The sequence below is a fragment of the Bos javanicus genome, chromosome 22 (genome assembly GCF_032452875.1).
Source record: "Bos javanicus breed banteng chromosome 22, ARS-OSU_banteng_1.0, whole genome shotgun sequence".
Classification (NCBI taxonomy): Eukaryota; Metazoa; Chordata; class Mammalia; order Artiodactyla; family Bovidae; genus Bos; species Bos javanicus.
Genome location: NC_083889.1, coordinates 52,820,799 through 52,843,976, shown reverse-complemented (window position 1 = coordinate 52,843,976; position 23,178 = coordinate 52,820,799). Strand labels below are relative to the sequence as shown.

Below are 23,178 nucleotides of genomic sequence, written 5' to 3'. Positions count from 1 at the left end.
CGGTACACTGGAAGTCGGGGAACATTTTGATGGCTCAGTGACACAGATGGATAATACAGTTAAAAGGTAGTCTGGGGACATCCTATGAATTTTGATTCAAAGCTGTTGGAAAATTCTAGCCCAATAAAAGGTGGAAGTTAAATCAGACTAGAACAATTTAACTTTTGCCAAGGCCTGCTCTCTTGGGACAAACAATAGGGCTGGCCATTCAGTACTTCAGTCTCCAGCAAACCACACCTGCTATGCTGTGGAGCCCGAGGGCAAAGATAGGGGCCACTGTGAACCTGAGGCCCCCCAGGCCTGATGGGCTCCCATGCTACCTCCCACAGAGGTAGTAGGGCTCTGCCTCTCAGTCTGGCTAACTGGGGCCTAGTCTTCCTCTTCAGAGTATGACAGATGTCACTAAGGCAGCTCCGGAGTTTAGGGTGCAGTCACCCCCCACAGTCACCTAAGCAGGCGCTCTGCCTTGCCCCTCCCTGCCCCCCATCCTCACTCATTCCTGCTGGGGAGGGAGGAGGAACTGGTCAAGCTCTGTAGACTCTTAGGGTGATATGAGGGCTTGAGAGAGGCCCACAAGTTCTGGAACTGAATCCACAAGTGCAGGTCTGGTCATTTTGAGTTTCCTGGGAAGAAGACAACCCTCATGGTAAGGAAATGAGGGGAAACTGTGGTCAGAGACCCAGGGCATGGCCATGGGGACCTGGGGACTGCTGGAGTGCTGGGTTACTAAGCAGGGAGTGGGGATCACAGAGCCCAGCTTCATATTGGTAGAAGAGGCAACTGCAGCCCAGAGAGGGGAACAGGATGAGTACAAGTACAAGGAAGGCTATCAGGGAGGCTCCCCTTGAGAAGACAGCAGGCCTCTTGGGGCTGGGGAGGCTCTGGCCAGAGTCTAGAAAAAAGATGATGACTTCGGTGACACAAAGTTCAAGAGCATCTTCATTGAACAATTGAAAAAACAGTGGTTCTGGAACCCTCCCCCATGGACTTGCCCTGATGTCCTGTGTTCCTCCAGTCTCCGCTTCTCCTCAGGACAGACAGAGGAGAGGAAGCAGCTGCATCGGGGAGGGACGCCCAGGAAACATCATTCACAGGAGCCACAGGCAGCCCAAGGAGATCAGCAGGATGGAGCTAGTGAGGAGGACTGGGCTAAGGCAGGCAGGCCCGGCCCTGCTGACGAACTTCACGTCACCGATCTGCTTCCTCATCCAGTTAGTGAAGTAGGAGGTGCTGGTGTAGACAGCCGGGAAGTGGCGCCGGTTGCAGCTAAAGCTCCAGGTGACCACCCCCATCTGAATCCAAGAGTTGTCCATTTGGCAGACCAGGGAATTGCCAGAGTTACTCTGTGGAGGGGAGCAAGGGCGGCATAAGAGAGGCAGCAGGAGGGCCTCCTTGCAGGTCCTGGACAAATAAATTTGCACCTTCCCAGGCCATGTCCTTAACATGAGCTGTATTAGGCCCGTGCTGTCCCTGACAATGAGGCATAGCTAGGAGCCTGCCCTGTGACATGGAAGCGCTGTTCTGGGGCCTGAGCTCAGGATCACACTGGTCTCTTTCTTCACTCCCCTGCTAACCCTCTGACCATAACTCCCTGGTCCCCTCCTCTGCCCTCTCTCTAAATTGTGGTGGGCCTCCAAGGTGTTACCCTTGACTTTCTCCTTTCCTACCATCCGGCTGGCATAATGAACTATTTGAAATGCAAATAAATCTGTTCCCTCTTTTCATGCAAAGCAGAGGCAAATGTAAGAATAATGTTTACAACAGCAAACATCAAAAGGTAACAGCTTTTATTTCTGCTGCTGATGGGTTTATGATTTTTTAAACTATCCTATACTTTTTAGTATTGTTGAAAAGTTTTATAAATCAGAAAAATAGCCCATGCTCTCCCTCCCTCCCTATATGTATACATATATATTTTAATGTAATGTAAACCAAGATTTGGAGAAGGAAATGGCAACCCACTCCAGAATTCTTGCCTGGAGAATCCCAGGGACGGGGGAGCCTGGTGGGCTACCATCTATGGGGTCGCACAGAGTCGGACACAACTGAAGCGACTTAGCAGCAGCAGCAGCAGCAAACCAAGATTTATAAGATATAATCTAATGAAGAGTGCATAAGATACATAAGGACAAATAACAAAATCATACTTAATAAGATAAAGGAAGACCTACATTAATGTACAGATATACTATTGTTCTTAGGTGAGGCAATTTAAAACAATGTAAAACTGTCAATTCTCAGCATCTGGCTTCCTGCAGCATGGAAGGCTAGATCCCCTATCCCACCTTACTTAAGATAACATGTGAGTTTTTTTTAATTATCATTTTAAATGCATGGGTGAGCTGGCAAGAAAATAGACTCCTCAGTTTGCAAAACCCAAGGGAGGGCTGAAACCCAGAGAGCTGACAGCTAAGCCCAGAAGATGACTTTTTGCTCCAAGGCCATGGGCCAAACCCAGTGAAACTGAGTTTTGGTTTTCACAGCCTTATTCATGGGTGCAAAAGACAAAATGCAAAACCCAGAGCCTGCTCAAGATGGGGAGCCCAAGAGGAAACCTCCTGCAAAAAGTTATTCCTGCCAAAAAGGACCACACCTTCTGCGTGAGGATAAACTAGGAACACCTGCCCTCATGTGAACTTGTAATTCAAATTCACACTGTCTGGGTGATTAAAAAAAATTGAGCCAAGAACATCATTTAAAGCAGTTTTTGGTTGGCTTTATGCCCTGGTACCTGGCAGAAGCAAATATAGATTCTGTCTGAAGGACCTCACTTTTCAAGCCATGCTTCAGCGAACTCCCACGAAGAACACTCTAAAGAGCATGTCATCACTTTTAAAACATCACTGCGCACACAGGGAAGTTGAGGCACCAAGAGCAAATGCCAGCCAGCAGAAAAAACCAAAAGCAGCATCAGAGCCTTCACAGTTTGATATTCAGAAATCATCACATGAGAGCCTCAAAGTTTCTGGTGATGCACTATTTTGTAGGCTTGGCGGTGAAGGTATGGGTATTGACTGTGTTATTCTTTGTTCTCCAAACACATTTTATAAATATCTTTTATCTTTATTCATTAGAGAGTAAAACAGTCAAAATATTGTGACAATGTCAGTTCTTGCATTGACCTCTAACATTCAAGCAATTCCAAGTAAAATGCTACCAGGATTTTTTCAGGACCTTGACAATCTGATTCTAGAACTAATATTAAAGGATAAAGGCCATGAATTCTATGACAAGTTTGAGAAAAAAAGAGCAAACTGGAGACGCTGTGGACTGGAGATATATCTAACCAGAGTTAGATCTATTTCAAAGCTATAATTATACAAACTATGGCACTAGCATAGAAATAGAAAAATAGACCACTGGGGCAATGGAGAGCCAGCCAGATGCCTGCAAGTGAGGAAACTTGGCACATGCTCCAGAAAGTGTCATGACTATGGAAAAGGAGGTCTCTGTTGTAGGTAGTAGGGAAATTGACAGAGAAAAATTAATTTGGACCCCACCATAACAAAATTCCAGGGAGGTAGAGTGGGCTTGGTGAAGTTTAAATCAAACTGATTTTTAAATTGAGGCTTATAATAGGACAAGGCATTTACTAACTGAAAGTAACTGAAAATTATGGGCTCCTCCCAAAATGGAGGAGAGAGAAAGATTTGACATAGGGCAATGGGGGAAATGACTCAAAAGAATAAAACTAATGTGGATTCTCTAACAAATTGAGATTCCTCAACAAACAAATACAGGAGGGGAATGTAGAACAACATCAGTTATGTAAATTAAAATACCCATATATCATGCTACACATTTTTCAAAGATACAAACATCTTTAAAGACATTACTAAACACATTTCAGTAGGGGCCTTATGTGGGGAGAGAAAATGGAAGATGAAGGGGAAAATCAAGCCAGTGATAATTAAGCTAGTAATGATAGTGTGAGGACCCTTACCTGAGAGAGATGGTTGACTGGACTCTGGGAATCCAGAGTTAAAGAAAAGTCAGAGAAAAAGAGAGAGAAAATTGGAGGGCAAAAGAAAGATCCTATGTGGACATTCTCTTACCACAGTGAAATAAAGCCAGAACCCAATAAAAAAATGTGAAACACCCCCATCAGAGGAAAAAAAATTAACTTTCAAAAATGCTAAAATAAAAACAGAATTAAATCTACAATTGGAATGCAGAAAAATAAGAATACCATATATTGCAAAGTCCATGGGATGTGGGCCAAAATTGCACACAAAATAGTCTTAGTCTAAATACTTTTAACATCAAACAAGAGGGAATGAAAATAAATTATTATCAATTATTTATCACTGCACATTCAGCTGAAGACAATTAAAATGGAATTAATAAAGGCAAAAAGGAGATGTCATGCATTAGAAAGCAAAAAAATCATGGACTTGAGAAATAAAATCAATCACTTTTTCTTAAAAAACAACAAAATATATAAATACCTTTTAAGTCCTACCAAGGAAAACTGAAAGAGGAGGAAAATGCAAATATTTTGTGGTGTAAGTAGAAGAGATTAAAGTCAGATTCAGGGAAAATACACTTTCTAGGATCTGAAGACTGTTTATAACTTTCTCTTTATGGATTTAAATTCTAGATGAAATGAATAATTCTTAAGAAAATACAAATCATAAGCCAATAACCATGGACAAAATAACATAAAATACTGCTCAAGAACTACCCCTTCAAATGAGAACAGGTCTATGTGGTTTTACAGGCAACTTCTTTCTAGCGTTCAAGGAGCAGATAATTTATGTCATTTCAAATGTTCTAGAACATAGATTGTACTTTCAAGTGAAGCATAGTTGTGACTCTATAATTTGACAAGGAGAGTGCCTTTCTCAACACACCTTAAATGCAGCCCAGTCTCACTGGAGGAAAACAAAACACAATGCAAAGACTGCATGTATGGCGTCTCACAGGACTGCTGTTCCCTGGCCGCACCTTTCCTGGGCTGTGCACCACCACCATCCTGTGTCTGGTCCAGGGCCCAGTACAGGGTGGTCTGTTGGATGAAGAAAGAAATTAAATATATCCTAAAAAAGGATATTATAAATCTGAATACAACAGATGAATGAAACCAAGGTAACTATGACCAGGGAGAGCTGATCCTAGCAGGCAGGGTAAATGGACATGAGGAATCTGTTCACAGAACCAACTTAGCATGCTGAAGAGTATACAGTCATCTTGATAGCTGCAGAAAACACGTTTTATGAAGTTTAGCATTCGTTCCTGAAATAAAATGCCACAGTGAAACAGAAAGCAATCACTCTCTCCTCCACAGATGATATGCCATGTTAGCAAGATGCTTCATCATGAAGTGTGGGGAGCACGTCCAAGAAGGTCAGCAACAAGAAAAAGCAGAGCCACAATTCCAGGCTGCTTTCAGGGACAGTACCCAGAATAATGGAAAAAGTAAAAATCATGAAAACGAAAGAGGCAAAATCATCACTAATCATAGCTCATATGGGCATAGACCTGGAAAGCCCAAGAGAGTCAACAAAAACTCTTGGAATATAATAAAAGGGTTCAGTGAGCTGAACTCCTAGATGTTTTCAACAAAATGAGTCTGGTGGATGGAAGTAGGGCAAGTCAAAAGGAAGGAAGGTTCTTGTTCTTCTGAGGAAGCTGTAGACATTGATTAACCCTGGGTGTTAAATTTAAATACATGTGTGGAAACTATCAGGTGACCAACAGGAGAATGACCCTGAGATACAACAACTTCTAAACCACTACAGGGAAAAAGTGGAGTGGAAAAAATATCAAACCAGTATATAAAGTGAGGGGTATAAAAAGAAACATTCTTCTTGGTAAATGGGTTAAAGGAAAGCCTCCCAAATGTGTTGGAAAGTATAAGGCACTGAGCCTTATATTGTTTATAAGACATATAACTAAAACAAGATAGCACAGTGTCTCATGGAAGACAGAGGGATTGTTCTGGAATATGATTTTTGATATTACAAAAAAATAGAAAAAGAAATAGGCATAATATTGAAAAGTAGGAGACAAATTTATCACTGTTCGCAGATGATGTGTCTCTGGGCCTACAAAATTAAAGAGAATCCACTATACCTAGGAAGCTTGCTTAGTACAAAGTAAATACACACAAAAATCAATATATTGATATAATACAAACAGAAAATACACTGAAAAAAAATACTGCTCACAATAGAGATGTGATATAAAACACCTAGGAATAAACTTAAGAAGGGGGGCATGCAATAACTATATAGAGAAAGCTATATAAACTGTTGCTCTAGAGACACAAAGAAATAAACCAAAATAGGGTCTATTTTTCCCTAAATCAATCTATTAATTTCCACCAAAATCACCATGATTTTCCTTTTATATTGTACTAAGACTGTTCAAGAGAAAATGGGGAAAAAAGAACATATGGAGACTACACGACATGCTACTAAAACACCAGTGAGTCAATAATTAAATCAAAGAAGAAATTAGAAAATACCTTGAAACAAAGATTGTTCAATTTGAATGAACGTGGGAGAACAGCCAGGTAAATTCTTTAAAATAAAAATAATAAAGGAGGACTTGCCTTACCACACACAAAAAGGAATTGTAGAGCTATAATAATTTTAAAACAGTGGTGGTGGCATAGGAATGAGACTGCAAAGGACAGAAATACACAAAATAAGATGGAAATGTATAACATAATAAAGAGGGCATTTCTAATTCATTGCCCCAAAAAAGTATTCAATAAAAATTGTTGACCTAACTGGTTTCTTGTCTCACCCTTCCAGATGAATCAAAATTAAAATATTTAAAGAAAATAATTAAGAACATATATGAGTAAAGAATTTTAAAAATCTTAGGGTGGGAAAGATTTCTAAGTACAGCATGAAAACTACAATCACTAAGGGAAATAATGATAAATGTGAACATATGGAAATTTTAGTTAACTCTGTGAGAACAAATCCATACCCAAAGAAGGTAAATCGTGAACAAGTAGGGTTTCACAAAGGGTTAAAACTTCCTGTTTCCAAAGTTTAAAAAAAAACCCAAACTTTTGATTTTGAAGTAATTCAAGACTTACAGGACTTCCCTGGTGGTGCAGTAGATAGGAATCCGCCTGCCAGTGCCGGGGACATGGGTTTGATCCCTGGTCTAGGAAGATTCCACATATCCAGGGCAACTAAGCCCGTGCACCACAACTGTTAAAGCCCGAGCCTAGAGCCTGTGCTCCACAAGAGGAGCCACTGCAGCGGGAAACTGGCGCACCAATGCGACAAAGAGCAGCTCCTGCTCGCCGCAACCAGAGGAGGCCCGAGCACAGCAACTAAGACCCAGGGGAACCGGCAATAAAAATAATTAATTAAAAAAGATTGACCAAAAAGTTATGAGTATAATATTTTTACTCAGACCCGCTGATTTAATGTTTAACCATATTTGTTTTATTTTCTCTATCCATTAGTATGAGTGTATACATACACATATTTTATAAGCCACTAAAATTAAGTTGAAAAAGACATGATGTTCCTTACCAGTAATTACCACAGCATATAATAGCTACAGTTCTTACAAATCAATAAAAAGAAAAGTAGTTTAATAGAAAAACATGGGCAAAGGACAGGGAAAAGTGTAAATGGTACACTGAACCCAATAAGCATCTTCATTTGAACCCTTTTGTCCCTTTAAAATGTATTTCCTTGATCCTGGGTAAAAAGTGGGCAGAATCAGAATGTTTTGCTCACTGTGACTATTGTAATCATAATCACTGTGATTACACTGTCATATAAATGTCTCAGTTTAGAAATCAGAATACACACACCCACACAGTAAGCACAAAGCTAGACTTGATTTAAAGTCAAACTTCTCAGTAGATAACTAATGAGGACCCACTGTATAGCACAGAGAACTCTACTCAATACTCTGTAATGGTCCATATGGGAAAATAATCTAAAAAAGATAAATCTGGGACTGGCAGAACTCCTGGACAACCAAGGCTGCAAGAAGGATCCCCATGTAACCAAGTCTGACAGGAAAAAAAGCATCGGGTCAGGACCTGTGCCCCTGGAAGGGGTCTAAGAGGAGAAGAAAGACTGCACAGTAAAACCTCACCTTGAGGAGTGAGCCATAGACTGGCCATCCCAGTTCTGGGGTCCTACATGGAGGAGACAAGCCCCCTTGGCTGCTGGGAGAACCACTGGGACAGATAGGCAGGACAAACCTAGATGCCACACACGAGGAATGTGCCAGTGCTAGCTTAATGACAGGTTAGAGAGACGTCTGCCTAATGACTTCTGCCTTACTGCCTTAAACTTAAACCCCACGCACGTGATGCCACAGCTTAGCACAGAATGGAGGGCAGCTGGGTCCTGAGAAAAGACTCAGTCTAGCAAGGCAGAGGCAGCAGAGGGGTGTGGGGTGGGGTCCAAATGTGGGGACAGTGGCCATGGTTGGCACTTACTCAAACAGCACTTACTCAAACAGCACCACAGAGACAGCCTGGGCCTCTGGTGGCAGTACAGTCACTTAAACCCTTGCAACCAACACCACCATCCCCACTCCCATTCCGCACCACGATACAGCACCAGAAGTGGGACAACCAAGCAGGGGAAAAGATTCAGTCTTGGGCTATGTGTGAGCAGAGCCCCAGAAGCCTACACCGGCAGCGCAACAGCCCTGTGTGAGCACACAAGCCCCATTTACTCCAGCACTCCCCTCCTTCAGGGCAAAAGCCACAGTGTAGGGAGAAGAAAAACACAGACTTAAAAGGAACAGAATTAGCTTGAACTCGACCTCAGGGTTTCCTAGCAACGTGGGAGCAAACTCCACCCTTGAGGGGGTGGCCACACAGAGGGAGCAGAGAGGAAGTCCCAGCTCCTACCCTGCACAGTCTGTAGTTCCTCTAACAGCAGCCACACCTTCCATCAAGGTGATAGTGGCCAGCACACCATGAGGAAAGACTTGGCTGGCATCTACATCAAATCCAGCCCTCACAGCAAAGACACTGGGCACACACAGTCTACGAAGGGACACTTCCACATAAAAACATCACCCCTTCAAGACAACAGCAGACAACTGTGTTTCACCTAAATTCATAGACAGAGAAAGTTAAGTAAAATTGAAAGAAACTTACTCCCAGCTGAAAGAACAAAAGAAAACCCCTGAACAAATAATGAAACAGATAATCAGTCTACCAGACACTGAGTTCAAAAAGTTGGTAATAGGGACTTCCTTGGTGGCCCAGTGGCTAAGACTCTGCGTGCCCAATGCAGGGGGCCTGGGTTCAATTCCTGATCAAGGAGCTAGACCCCACATGCTGCAACTAAGAGTTCTCATGCCCCAGCTAAAGATGCCACATGTTGAGATGAAGATTGACAATTCCCTGTGCCACGACTAAGACCATTTATTTGGTGCAGCCAAATAAATAAATGTTTTTTAAGTTGGTAATAAAAATGCTAAGTGAATTAAGAAAGAATTATTAGTATAAACATAGATGATTTTAACAAGAAAGCAGAACTACAAAGAAGGCCCAATCAAAAATAGATAAATCAATTTCTGAGATAAAAGGCACTCTAGAGGCAATGAATAGCCAACAAAATAAAAAAGAAGAATACATAAGAGATCTGGAAGATAGAAGAATGGAAATCACCAAATCTGAACAGCAGAGAGACAAATGAAAAACAAAAAAATAAATAAATAAAGCAAAATATGAGATCTGTGGGTATGATATAAAGGTGCCAATGTATGCATAATAGGGATTCCAGAAGGAGAAGAGAGAGAAGGGGATTGAAAATGTATTTGAAGGAACTTCCCTGGTGGTCCAGTGATTGGGATTCCGCCTGCCAATGCAGAGGACATGAGTTCAATCCCTGGTCCAGGAAGATCCCACATGCGTGGATCACCTGAGCCCATGAGCCACAACTACTGAACCCATGCCCCACAACCACTAAAGCCTGTGTGCCTACAGCCCATGCTCCGCAAAAAGAGAAGCCACCACAATAAGAAGCCCGAATACCACAATGAAGAATGGCCCCCACTTGCGGCAACTAGTGAAAGCCCATGCATTAACAAAGATCCAGCATGGTCAAATAAATAATTTTTACAAAAAGAAAATGTATTTGAAGAAATTATGGCTAAAAACTTCCTAAGCCTAAAGGAGGAAACATATCCAGGTACAGAAAGCACAGAGGGTCCCAAACAAAATGAATCAAAACATTCCCACACCAATACATATTGTAGCTAAAATGGCAAAAATTAGGACTTCCCTGGTGGTCCAGTGGTTAAAAATCCACCTTGCAACACAGGGGACATGGGTTGGATCCCTAGTCTGGGAAGGTTCTACATGTAGTGGAGCAACTAAGCCTGTCCACCACAGCTACTGAAGCCTACCCACCACAGTGAGAAGCCTTTGCATCACAACTACTAGCCCCCACTTGCTGCAACTAGAGAAAGTCCTTGCAGCAACAAATAACCAACACAGCCATAAATAAATAAATATTTTTAATGGCAAAAGTTAAAGAGAGAATCCTAAAGGCAGCAAGAGAAAAACAGAGTCATGTACAAGGGAACCTCCTTAAAGCTATCAGCTGATTTCTCTGCAAAAGCTTTGCAGACCAGAAGGAAGTGGCATAATATACTCAAATTCATGAAAACGGGAAGACCTGAAACCTAGGATACTCTACCCAACAATATTATAATTTAGAACAGAAGTAGAGAGAAAAAAATTTCTCAGACAAGCAACACTAAAAGAATTCAGTTACACTAAACCATTCTGAAAGAAATGTTGAGCATCTTCTCTAAATGGAAAAGAAAGAATCTATAGGGAAAGGAAAATCCCAATAGGAAAGGCAAACTATATAGTAAGCATTGATGATCACTTAAATAATTCAAAACATAGAATAAAAAACAAACAAAAACTATAAAAGCAACTATAACTGCTGAGACAGTCAATTCCTAGGCAGGTTGATTAAAAAGTCCAGGGTCCCCAAGGAGGAGAAAGGGGTCTGGGGCTCTCAAGAAGGAAAGGACAAACTTTTTTTTCTACATTCCTTAGTAAGGATTATATAACAATAACGTATCCTGCTTGAGGACATGTTTCTCCTTCCTGAAAACCTTCTGACTAATCCTGTTATCTTAAAATGTATATTATGGGAGTGGGTCTAGTAAGATCTTTACAACCTTGAGACATTATTTGATTTATTGCAATAACCAATTAAAAAATATATAATTCCCTTGCTAAGAATAGGGATGGGGGCACTTTCTATTCCCCTTCTGATGTCTATGTCAAAAGATTTCTCTGTCCCTTTTTCACTTTAATAATACTCTGCTATGCAAAAGCTCTTGAGTGATCATGCCTGGTCCCTGGTCCCGAAGCTAAATCTTCTTCAGAGATCATGAATCTTACGTTCACTGTAAGCTATCACTACAATAAACAGTAAAGGGGCAAGCATGAAGATGTAAAATATGACATCAAAAACACAAAATCCGGAGAAGGGGAGTAAATAAGTAGATCTTTTAGAATGTATTTGAACTTGAATGACTTCTTTTTAAAGCAACTAGATATAATTATGGATCAACATATATAAATTCCATGGTAACCACAACTCAAAAGCATACTTATTGTAGGTTGTGTATACACAAAAACCAAATAGAAAAGACCTCAAGCATACTATTAAAGAAAATTATCAAGCCACATTGGAAAAGCAAAAGGAAGAAGAAAGGAACAAGTAAGAACTACAAACACACTAGAAAGCAAGGAATAAAATAGCAATAAGTACATACCTGCCAATAAAAACTTTAAATGTCAATGGACTAAATCCTCTGATCAAAAGACATAGAGAGACTTACTGGATACCAAAAAAACAAATGAGACCCTTCATTACGCTGCTTACAAGAGACTCAGTTCAGGGCAAAAGACATATGCAGACTGAAAGCAAGGGGACAGAAAATGGAATTCATGCAAATGGAAACGACAGGAAGGTGGGGGTACTGCTACTGCTAAGTCACTTCAGTTGTGTCCGACTCTGTGCGACCCCATAGACGGCAGCCCACCAGGCTCCCCCGTCCCTGGGATCCTCCAGGCAAGAACACTGGAGTGGGTTGCCATTTCCTTCTCCAATGCAGGAAAGTGAAAAGTGAAAGTGAAGTCGCTCAGTCGTGTCTGACTCTTAGCGACCCCATGGACTGCAGCCTACCAGGCTCCTCCGTCCGTGGGATTTTCCAGGCAAGAGTACTGGAGTGGGGTGCCACTGCCTTCTCCGAAGGTAGGGGTAGCGATACTTAAATGAGACAAAACAGACTCTAAAACAAAGGCTATAATAAAAGACAAAGAAGCACATTATATAATGATAAAGGGGTCAATACAAGAAGAGGATATTACACTTGTTAACACACACACTTAATACAGGAGCAATTAAATACAAAGCAAATACTAACAGACATAAAGGGAGAAACTGACAATAACGCAGTAACAGTAGGAGACTTTAATACCCTACTGATCTCAATGGACAGATCATTCAGAAAGAAAATCAATAAGGCAACAGAGTTCCTAAGTGACACCAAAGATCAGTTGTACTTGATATCTACAGGACACCACATTAAAAAAAAAAAAAAAATAGAATACACACTCTTTTCAAGTGAGCATGGACTGTTCTCCAGGTTATCTCACACACTAGGTCACAAAACCAGCCTCAACAAATTTAATAGGATAGAAATTATATCAAGCATTTTTCCGACCACAACAATATAAAACTAGAAATCAACTACAGAAAAACTGGAAAACAAATATATGGAGACTAAACAACATGCTACTAAAAATCAATGAGTTAATGATGATATCAAAGACAAAAACATTCTGAGAGAAGTTTATAGTGATACAGGCCTTCCTCAAGGGAAAAAGAGAAAAATCTCAAATAAACAACCTAACCTACCACCTAAAAGAATTAGAAAAAGAAGAACAAAGAAAGTCCAAAGTTGGCAGAAGGAAGGAAATCATAAAGAGATGAAATAATTAAAACAGAGATTTAAAAAAATAGAAAAGAAGGATGAAACCAAGGGCTGATTCTTTTGAAAAGATTAACAAAATTGACAAACATTTAGCCAGTCTCATCAAAAATAAGAGGACCCAAATAAACAAAATAAGAAAGAAAGAAAAGAAATAACAATCAATATCATAGATGTACAAAAATCATAATAAAATACTATAAACACTTAAATGTCAACAAACTGGACAATACAGAAGAAATGGACAAAATTGGACAAATTTCTAGAAACATATAGCTTGCCAAGACTGAGTCAAAAAGAAACAGACAATTTGAATAGACTAATCATAATCATTATAAGTGAAACAGATTCTGTAAAACAAACAAACAAAAACATGGCCTGCAAACAAAAGTTCAGATCTGTCATGGTTAAGACTCTGTGCTTCCATTGAGGGGGCATGGGTTCAGTCCCTGGTCCTGGAACTAAGATCCCACATGAGGCAAAAAAAAAAGAATCAGTTTATTTTTAGGGACTTCCCTGGAGGTTGAGGTCTGAACAGCTTCACTGAGGAATTCTATCAAACACAGAAGAAAAAAAAAAGTTATCCCTATCCTTCTCCAACTATTCCAAAAAACTAAAGAGGAGGGGATACTCCCAAATTCATTCTATGAGGCCACCATTACCCTAATATCAAAACTAGACAAAGATCAGAAAAGAAAATTACAGGCCAACATCTTTTATGAATATAGATGCACAAATCCTCAACAAAATATTAGCAAACTGAATCCAACAATACATTAAAAAGATCATACACCATGATCAAACTGGGTTTACTCCAGGGTCACAAGGATGGTTTAACATACACAAATCAATGTTATACACCACACTAACAAAATGAAAGAAAACCCACATGATCATCTCAGTAGATGCCAAGAAATGCATCGATAAAATTCAATATCCATTCATAATAAAAACCCTCATCAAAGTGGGTATAGAAGAAACATATCTCAACATGATAAAGGTCATTTATGACAAAATCAGGGCCAACATAATATTCAATGGTGAAAAGCTGAAAGCCTTCCTCCTGAATTCAGGAAGAAGACAAGGATGCCCATTCTTGTCACTGTTATATATATATATATATATTTTGGTCACTGTTATTTAATATAGTACTGGAAGCCCTATCCATAGCAATCAGACAAGAAAAAGAAATAAAATATGTGCAAATTGAAAGGGGGGAGAGAAAATTGTCACATTTGCAGATGACATGATACTCTATATTGAGAACCCTAAAGTTTCCATCCAAAACTATTAGAATAAATGAATTCAGTAAGTTTTCAGGATCCAAGATTAATATACAGAAAGTTATTGCATTTTTGTACCCTAGTGAAATATCTGAAAGAGAAAGTAAAAAAACCATCCTGTTCAAAATCTTGTAAAAAAAAAAAAAAAAACCCTAGGAATAATCTTAACCAAGGAGGTGAAAGACCTATACACTGAGAACCATAAAACACTGATGAAGTAAGCTGAAGATGACTGAAAGAAATGCAAAGATAATCTGTGCTCTTGGATTTCAAAATTAATATTATTAAAACAGCCATACTACTCAATCTACAGATTTAATTTGTTGTTGTTCAGTTGCTCAGTTGTATCTGATTCTTTGAGACCCCGTGGACTGCAGCATGCCAGGCTTGCCTGTCCTTCACTATCTCCCAGAGTTTACTCAAACTCATGTCCATTGAGTTGGTGATGCCATCCAACCATCTCATCCTCTGTCATCCCCTTTTCCTGCCTTCTATCTTTCCCAGCATCAGGGTCTTTTCCAATGAATTGACTCTTCACATCAGGTGGCCAAAGTATTGGAATTTCAGTTTCAGCATCAGTCCTTCCAATGAATATTCAGGGTTGATATTTTTTAGGATTGACTGGTTTGATCTCCTTGCAGTCCACGGGACTCTCAAGAGTCTTCTCCAACACCACAGTTTGAAAGCATCAATTCCTTGGTGCTCAGCCTTCTTTATGATCCAACTCTCACATCCGTACATGACTACTGGAAAAACCATAGCTTTTACTAGGAGGACATTTGTCAGCAAAGTAATGTCTCTGATTTTTAATATGTTGTCTAGGTTTCTCATAGCATCTCTTCCAAGGAGCAAGACTCTTTTAATTTCACGGCTGCAATCACCATCTGCAGTGATTTTGGAGCCCAAGAAAATAAAGTCTGCCACTGTTTCCACTGTTTCCCCATCTATTAGCCATGAAGTGATGTGACCGGATGCCATGATCTTAGTTTTTTGAATGTTGAGTTTTAAGCCAGCTTTTTCACTCTCCAGGCTTCCCTGATAACTCAGTTGGATAAATTTATATTAAAAAAAAAAAAAAAGAATCCAACCTCAATGCAGGAGACCCTGGTTGGATTTCTGGGTCAGGAAGATCCACTAGAGAAGGGATAGGCCACCCACCACAGTATTCTTAGGCATCCCTTGTGGCTCAGCTGGTAAAGAATCTGACTGCAATGCAGGAGACCTGTGTTCGGTCACTGGGTTGGGAAGATCCCCTGGAGAAAGGAAAGGCTACCTACTCCAGTATTCTGGCCTAGAAAATTCCATGGACTGTATAGTTCACAGGGTCGCAAAGAGTCAGACTTAAGTGAGTGACTTTCACTTTCATTCTCCTCCTTCACCTTCATCAAGAGGCTCTTTAGTTCCTCTTCTGCTTTCTGCCATAAGGGTGGTGTCATCTGCATACCTGAGGTTATTGATATTTCTCCTGGCAATGTTGATTCCAGCTTATGCTTCATCCAGCCCGGCATTTCACATGATGTACTCTGCATATGTTAAATAAACAGGGTGACAATATACAGCTTTGACACACTCCTTTCCCAATTTTGAACTAGTCTATTGTTCCATGTTCAGTTCTAACTATTGCTTCCTGACCTGCATACAGGTTTCTCAGGAAGCAGGTAAGTTTGTCTGGTATTCCTATCTCTTTAAGAATTCCCTAATTTGTTGTGATCCACACAAAGGCTTTAGTGTAGTCAATGAAGCAGAAGTAGATGTTTTTCTGGAATTCTCTTGCTTTTTCTATGATCCAACAGATGTTGACAATTTGATCTCTGTTTTCTCTACCTTTTCCAAATCCAGCTTGTACATCTGGAAGTTCTCAGTTCACATACTGTTAAAGCCTAGCTTGGAGGATTTTGAGCATGACCTTGTTAGCATGTGAAATGAGTGCAACTGTGTGGTAGTTTGAACATTCTTTGGCATTGGAATGAAAACTGACCTTTTCCAGTCTTGTGGGCACTGCTCAGTTTTCCAAATTTGCTGGCATATTGAGTGCAGCACTTTAACAGCATGGAAGTAACCCAAGTGCCCATCAACAGACAATTGGCTTAAGGAGATATGATACCCACACACACACAATGGAATATAACTCAGTCAATAAAAAAAGAATGAAATAATGCCACTTGCAATGTGGATGAACCCAGAGAACATTACACTTAGTGAAATAAGTCAGATAAAGACAAATACTACATGATATCACTTACATGTGGAATCTAAAAAAGAATACAAATGAATGTATACACAAAACAGAAACACAGTCACGGATACAGAAAACAATCTTGCGATTACCAAAGGGAGAAGGGACGCGGGGAGGAACAAATTAGGGGTATGGGATTAACAGATACAAACTACTATTCAATATATATAAAATAGATAAGAAATAAGCATATACTGTACAGGACAGAAATTATACTCATTATCATGTAATAACCTATAATGGAATATAATCTGCAAAAACACTGAATCGCTATGCTATATACCTGAAACTAACACAATAAATCAACTATACTTCAATTTTAAAAAACCAAAAGAAACACTTGTATTAAAGATGAAAAAAAGTTAAGATGTCCAACTCAAGAAATTATCCTTTGTGTATACAGAAATTTGATTTATGAGATTATTGGTGACAGCCAGTAGAGGAAATGGTTTTTTTCACTGAATGACACTGGGAAAACTGGTAGTCCATACACAGAAATAAATAAAAACAGACCTCTAACTTTCCCTATTCACGAAATGAATACACATGATTCAAGACCTAAATGTAGAAACCAAAATTTCCAAACTTTTAGAAAAAAGAAAACATAGGAAAATGTCTTTATAACCTCAGGAAAATGAAGGATTTCTTAAATAAGCATATGCCAAAAGGGGAAAAAATGGATATATGTTTGACTGAAATAAAAACTAAATTGCTAACACAACACTGTAAATCAACTATACTTCAAAACAACATTTTTAAAAAATCCAAATTGCTGTTCAGCAAAGACAGTATATATAAAATTATATATAAAATGATTTCAAAAAGAAAACATTTGCAATATATATAATGAACATAAAATCAGTATCCAAAATATAAAAATATAATAAAAAGAAAACAGCAAACAATAGAAAATGTATAAAATATCTGAACAAGTGACTCACAGAAAAAGAATCATGAATGGTGAATAAACATAGGAAAGGATGCACAAGTACACTAGTAACCAGAACATGTACATGCAACCACATAGGATACTATTTCTCTAGTTCTCATTCTCAGAATGGAAAACATGTTAGTCTGACCAATACCAAAATTGGCAAGGATATAGAGCAGTGAAATTTTCAAACACTGCTGTAAGAATATAGATTAATACAATCACTTTGGAAAACAATTTGGCAATGACTATTTAAGATCAAAGTACGCACGGCCTATCACCCATCAGCTCCCTGTAAGTACTGCCATGATTAACTATAATTGGGAAGAGGAGTGAAAAGTATTTTCATCCCTGTTTTTACAGAGTGGGAAAACTGAAGCCCAGGGAAAGGCGATTTTTAATCCCCCAGTGCCATGTGGGAAAGAATGCATGACCCCTAACAGTCACCTTCTTGCCCAGGTCTAGACACTGCGCACCTGACAGGTGTCCATGCCCAAATGAGAGGTGGCACAAATCATGTCATTCCCAAGTAACTTCTTCTGGTTTGTCAAGAAGAGGAACTTGTACTGTTGATTGCAGATATCATTATTTATGATCTTGACAGCCACTTCCTGAAGGCTGTAGGGGGACTGTGGGTTCACTGGAGAGAGAGAGATCCTGCCTCACTGTCTCTTCAGCTCATCTCCATCTTGGAGCTATCCAGATTCATAATGTGGGAGGCAGGGCCATTTCCTAGGATAGTGATTCACAAAGGCCCCACTCCGCAGTCTGACTTTTGAAAATGCCCAAGCACATTAAAAAGTCCAAGCAAAAGTCTCCTGAGGGGCTCAGAACAACATCCAGGCACAGAATGAAGCCAAGGATTCAGGTTTCATGAGCATGAATGGCTAAGCACTGCTCCATTGCTACCTGCCAAGATGGCAAGATCCTAAAGCCTAGACGGAGCCACCCCCTGGAAGGCAGGACCCCACAAAGGCTCCTCAACTCTAGGACCTCAGAGTGACACCAACAGGGGACAGGAAGTCTTGGTGCTCAAGGCAACAACTGTGTAAACGGCTCCCAATGTCTAGGTAGCCCCTGTGACCATGGCCCTGTGCCACCTGCAGACAGGAAATCCCAGTAACAAAGTTAATTTCCTTCCAGGCTGCAAGGTGAGAGTTTGACATTGGATTTAACTTAACTTTGGGAACCGAGATCCATGGACATCATGGGTGTCTTTTACACCAGGGTGCTGCATATATTCTCACATCAACAGAGTTCAGGACAATGTGCAGCACACTTAGGTGCTCAGGAAATGTTTGCTGATGGAGTGAATAAAGGAATGGGATGGAGAAGCCCTTGGTGGAGCTATGTTCTGAAGAGGCAGGTGTCTTGGAACCTCAGCCTGCTTTCACTTACCGTGAATATCCACTTTTCCCCACCCGATCATCCAGCACAGGGATCCAAAAGATGGCTTGAGTTTGGGGTTAGGTAGACAGACAGGCTGGATGAGTGGGGACCAGGAGACAGAGTCCCTGAGCTTCAGGAGGGCAAGATCCTGGGATAGGTTAGTGAAATCCTCATGAATCGTGATGCGAGCAACTTGACGTTCGGTACCATTTTCCAAGAGGCTCTGAACTCCCATCTTCACGGAGTATGACAAGGGGTCCTTGGATCTGCAGGGTCACGGGTAGGAGGCAGATCACCAGCAGTGAGGTCAAACATGGAACAGGTAGAGAGACACAAGCTGAGCACAGGGCTACCCAGCCAGGCCCCTACTCCTGGATCACCAGATTCAGTGGGGGCTCCCAGGCCAAAAAGCAGAGCCCCGGGGACCGCTGGCCACCCTGACTGACCTCTGTAAGCAGTGCGCAGCTGTAAGGACCCACTGGCGGTGGATGAGGGAGCCACTGCAGATGCTCATGCCCAGGAATAGGATGCTCACCTGCCATGGCCACTTGCCTACCTCCACTAGCTTTCCGTTCACATTCTTGCAGGAGATGTTAGTCTGACCACAAGCCCGGAACCAGGACCCTTAGGAAAAAGGTAGAGAGGGGGCCATGCCAGCCTCATGCAGACTCTCAAGCAGCAAGGGGCAGCCCTCAGGCTTCTGGCCATCACAAGCAGCCACTGCCGCATGCACATGTGGGGAGGGACTTTTCTCACCACCCCCAAAGTGGCAACCAAAGGTCCAGAGGCAGCAGGAGCCCCATGCTAAAAAGAGAGCCTCCAAACAACCGGGACCAGACAACCTCTCCAGGGCTTGTTCGGATCCAACAGCCCAGGAGTCATCCCTTCTCCCTTGTTAACACAAGCAAAAGGTTAGGGGAGTGAAGGGGAAAAGAGAATCATCAGAGGGATGAGAGTCAGTCAAGCACTAAGTGATGGGGCACAATGAGCAGGGCTGCTAGTCAGTTGTAGCCAGAAAGCAACGGACAGTCATGTCACATTGTACAACTCCAGGGCCTGGTCCATGGACCACCAGCCCTGGAGGTGTGCTCTCTGTGACTATAACAGGAAATGAGTAAAGATGCTGTCAGTTCCCTCCTTGCCCCTCACTGGCCCCAACAGCATGAGTGGGAGGAGACAGGGCTGTATTGAACTGGCTACGAGACTGAGATTTTGAACTGGACCTTCCTGGACTAGTATTTAATAACAGCATCATTGAGGACAGGAAAAGGAGAAATTCTACAGCAAAGGTTGGAGACTGAGATTAAAGACAAAAAGATGTTTTATCAACGTATAACCTGCTGTCAAGTTTGGACTGGTCTAGAACCGTCACAGGGAGGTCAGAGACATCCTCATTACATGCAAACTTGGACATGTGTTTACACTGTCTCAAGGAGACGTGGTTCCAGCAAGTGTTTCCGTAAGCAGTTCAGCGTGCAGTGCCACCCAGAGTTTCAGGGACTCAGCAGCAGCAAGCAAAGCTTGTCCTTGTCTGGGAATGGGGGAAAGGGGCAGGAGGGGAATTATGGTGGTGGTGGAGAGGGTACAACAACAGACAGACCAGGCTAATCATCTCTTGCGACCCACACACTAGCAGAAACATCTACTGGGCCATGCCTCAGAGCAGTCCCTCAGAGTCCCAAACCACTGATGTTTGGTCTTGTTCCACCACGTCCAAGGGCTCTTGGTACTGCTATCAGATGTGGGTGGCTGGTTTCTTTGCCACACCTGAGGCTGGTCACCTTTACCCTCAACCAGTGGCTCCCTACAGGGATCCACAGGCACCCACACAGGCCCCAGCATCTCCGTGGAGTTTTGTCTACCTTGCCCTCTCATTGCTCCATTCTTGCCCATGTCTCTGGCCAGTGGCTTGCTGTCCTATTTTCTGTCTGCCCCAGGTGGGGTGGCTATATTTTCCAGCCTTTCTCATATACTGTGGTTGGTTTATGGCTACCTTGTTTCAGATTACAGCCTACCCCAATGGAGACTTTGGGAGGAAAGAGATGGCTTCCAACATCTTGCCCTTTCCTTTCTCACAAGGCTAAGGCCCTGAAGAGCCAGGGTCCCACAGAATGAACTTCACCACTTGAAAATCTAAATCTCATATCTAGTTCAATGCAGCCCATTCTCCTCCCACTCCCGCTGTTGGGGCCAGTGAGTGGCAAGGAAGGAACTGACAGCTAGGAGGAAGGGTTGGGCTTTGCTTCTGTGCTCCACAAGTGTAGTGGGTTCTTCAGTTTCAGAGAATAGCACTCCTCAGAACTCACGTCCAGGACAACACTGACTCTGATCTCTTCCCCCAAAAGCTTATGAAAGATTTGCAGGATTCAGCTTGGAGATGCCAGCACCAGATGCCAGCACCAAGTACAGCAGCTGAACCTTTAGGGAACCAGGATGGATTAATTTGGGGCCGTGAGATGTTGCAGATCAATCTTCTCATAGGCACAGTGATACTATTCCACACACAGGGGACACTTAGTGGCTCCAAGAGACCACTGCAGATCACCTCCACCCCTCCTTGGAGTTCCAGAGTCCAAGCACTCCCACTCACAAGCTGTATTCTGATGTCACCACCTGCCCTCACACGTGGTGATAGAGACACCTGTCTTGGCTCATAACCTCCATCCCCACAAGGTCACAGGTCCTCACCCGCACATCATCACAGGCACAGCCATCAGCAACGAGGAGCAGTGCCTATCCTCACCAGCCACAGACGCCACAGACGCCTGAGGACAGCAGAGAGCAGGACGGCACTCATTCATTCAGTCCCTCACTTAAGGAACTGGTCTGGGAAGGCAAGTCACACTAAGGGAAAAGGACAAAGTCCCTAAGTTGGGGGACACATCCCGACCAACAGATGCCATGCCAGCATATTTTCTGCCAAGGGGCAGAATGGGCAGGTAAATCTGAACCAGGGCTGCCACCACAGTATTACATGTGGTCAGTTAGGGTGGGATCCCAGACTTTGCCACATGGGGTCCAAACTTTTTACCCCCAAAGAGTCTATTGAAAATTGGTGTTGAATCCTGGCTCCATAAGCATTTAGTTCTCTGGACCGCAGGTTCCCGTGGTGAAATGGCCCACCTCATGGGGTGCCGAGACGTAAGCATGTGAATGACGCCTTTCATGGCTGAGCAGCCACCTACACACCACACTGCTGAGAAGGATGCCGTGGGAATGATACCTACACACCACACTGTCCTCAGCACAAGTCCTGCTGCTCTGAGACTGTGCCTCCCTAATGAGCTCACTCATTCCACAGATTATTCGTTTTCTTCCACTTTTAATAAGGCTCTTTCCTCATGGCCATGGTCACCTGCACACAGGAACTGCCTTGCCACTGTCTGGGTCCCCACGCTTGGCACACCATGCAGTCTGGTGAGGAGGTACCCATCAAGAACAAATGAAGGCCCTTCAGGCATCAGGATGGCTGACATCGGCACCCAGGCAGAGTCCTCCTGCCTCTTTCTCATGCTCCCAAAGCCCTACCTTCAGCATAGAGGTGACTGTCAGCCCTGGCAGAAGGAAATGGAGATGCGAGGCCCTGAAGAGCTCCCTGCCCACAGGCCATAGCAAGCAAGTGAACAGCTCTCACTGGTTCTCATAATGGGACTTGGGGGCAGGGCATCTCCACTGTGTGAGAATTCTAGAACTCATGGTTTGTTTATATAGCAGGAAGTGAGGCAGAATCAGGAAGCTAAGGAGACAGTGTGGTCTGGGTCATGACCTGCCAGGGTTGTGAGGTGATGCTGTTGCCAGACACCCCTCTAGTATGGTGCACCTGTTGCCAAGCCCAAGGCCTGCGACAGCACCTGGTGTCTGGCCCATGACCTCCTGGGCTTGGCCTTGGCCTTGACAGTGCCCCTGTGTGCCTAACACCCAGTCTGTGGTAGCACAAGGTATCTGGCTTGTGACAGCGCCTACTCCCTGGCCTGTGAGGCATCCCCAGTACCCAGTTCAAGAGCCTCAAAGCCCTTCTCATGGCTTCTCTGGAGGATGGAAACTGAGGCTCTAACAAGGGGATGGCTAGTTCCTGCTGAGACTCACTGAGCTGGAACTTGAGTTTTCCTTTTCCCCCACACTTTTTCTCTTCACTTTTAAGAGAACAGCTCATGGGTGGAGGGAGGTGAGCTGTCTGGGGCCTGGAAGGTGAATTCCTGAGAGGAAGCAGTTTGCAAGCCTGGGTCTTCATGAATCAGCAGAGTGACATCTTGCCCTCCTCATCACTCCAGTGAAGTCCCACCCCAAGAATCCCATCTCCTCATACCATACAGGAGGATGACTCACTCCTGCTCCACCCTGCTGTTAGTGTTGTCAAGAACATGGAGTAA

The 23,178-nt window shown here is 42.4% G+C and overlaps 1 protein-coding gene across 1 annotated transcript; it reads right to left on the bottom strand.

Moving 5' to 3' along the window:
• Nucleotides 1-916: 916 nt before the first annotated feature.
• On the bottom strand, nucleotides 917-22,504 carry LOC133235465 (serine protease 46-like). Its single transcript, XM_061397006.1, has 5 exons — nucleotides 22,337-22,504; nucleotides 19,255-19,432; nucleotides 18,818-19,074; nucleotides 17,896-18,059; nucleotides 917-1,343 (listed from the first exon to the last, which is right to left on the bottom strand). Exons 1-5 carry the CDS (start codon nucleotides 22,416-22,418, stop codon nucleotides 1,089-1,091), a joined length of 936 nt encoding a protein of 311 aa, XP_061252990.1. The 5' UTR covers nucleotides 22,419-22,504; the 3' UTR covers nucleotides 917-1,088.
• Between the last annotated feature and the right edge of the window lie 674 nt (nucleotides 22,505-23,178).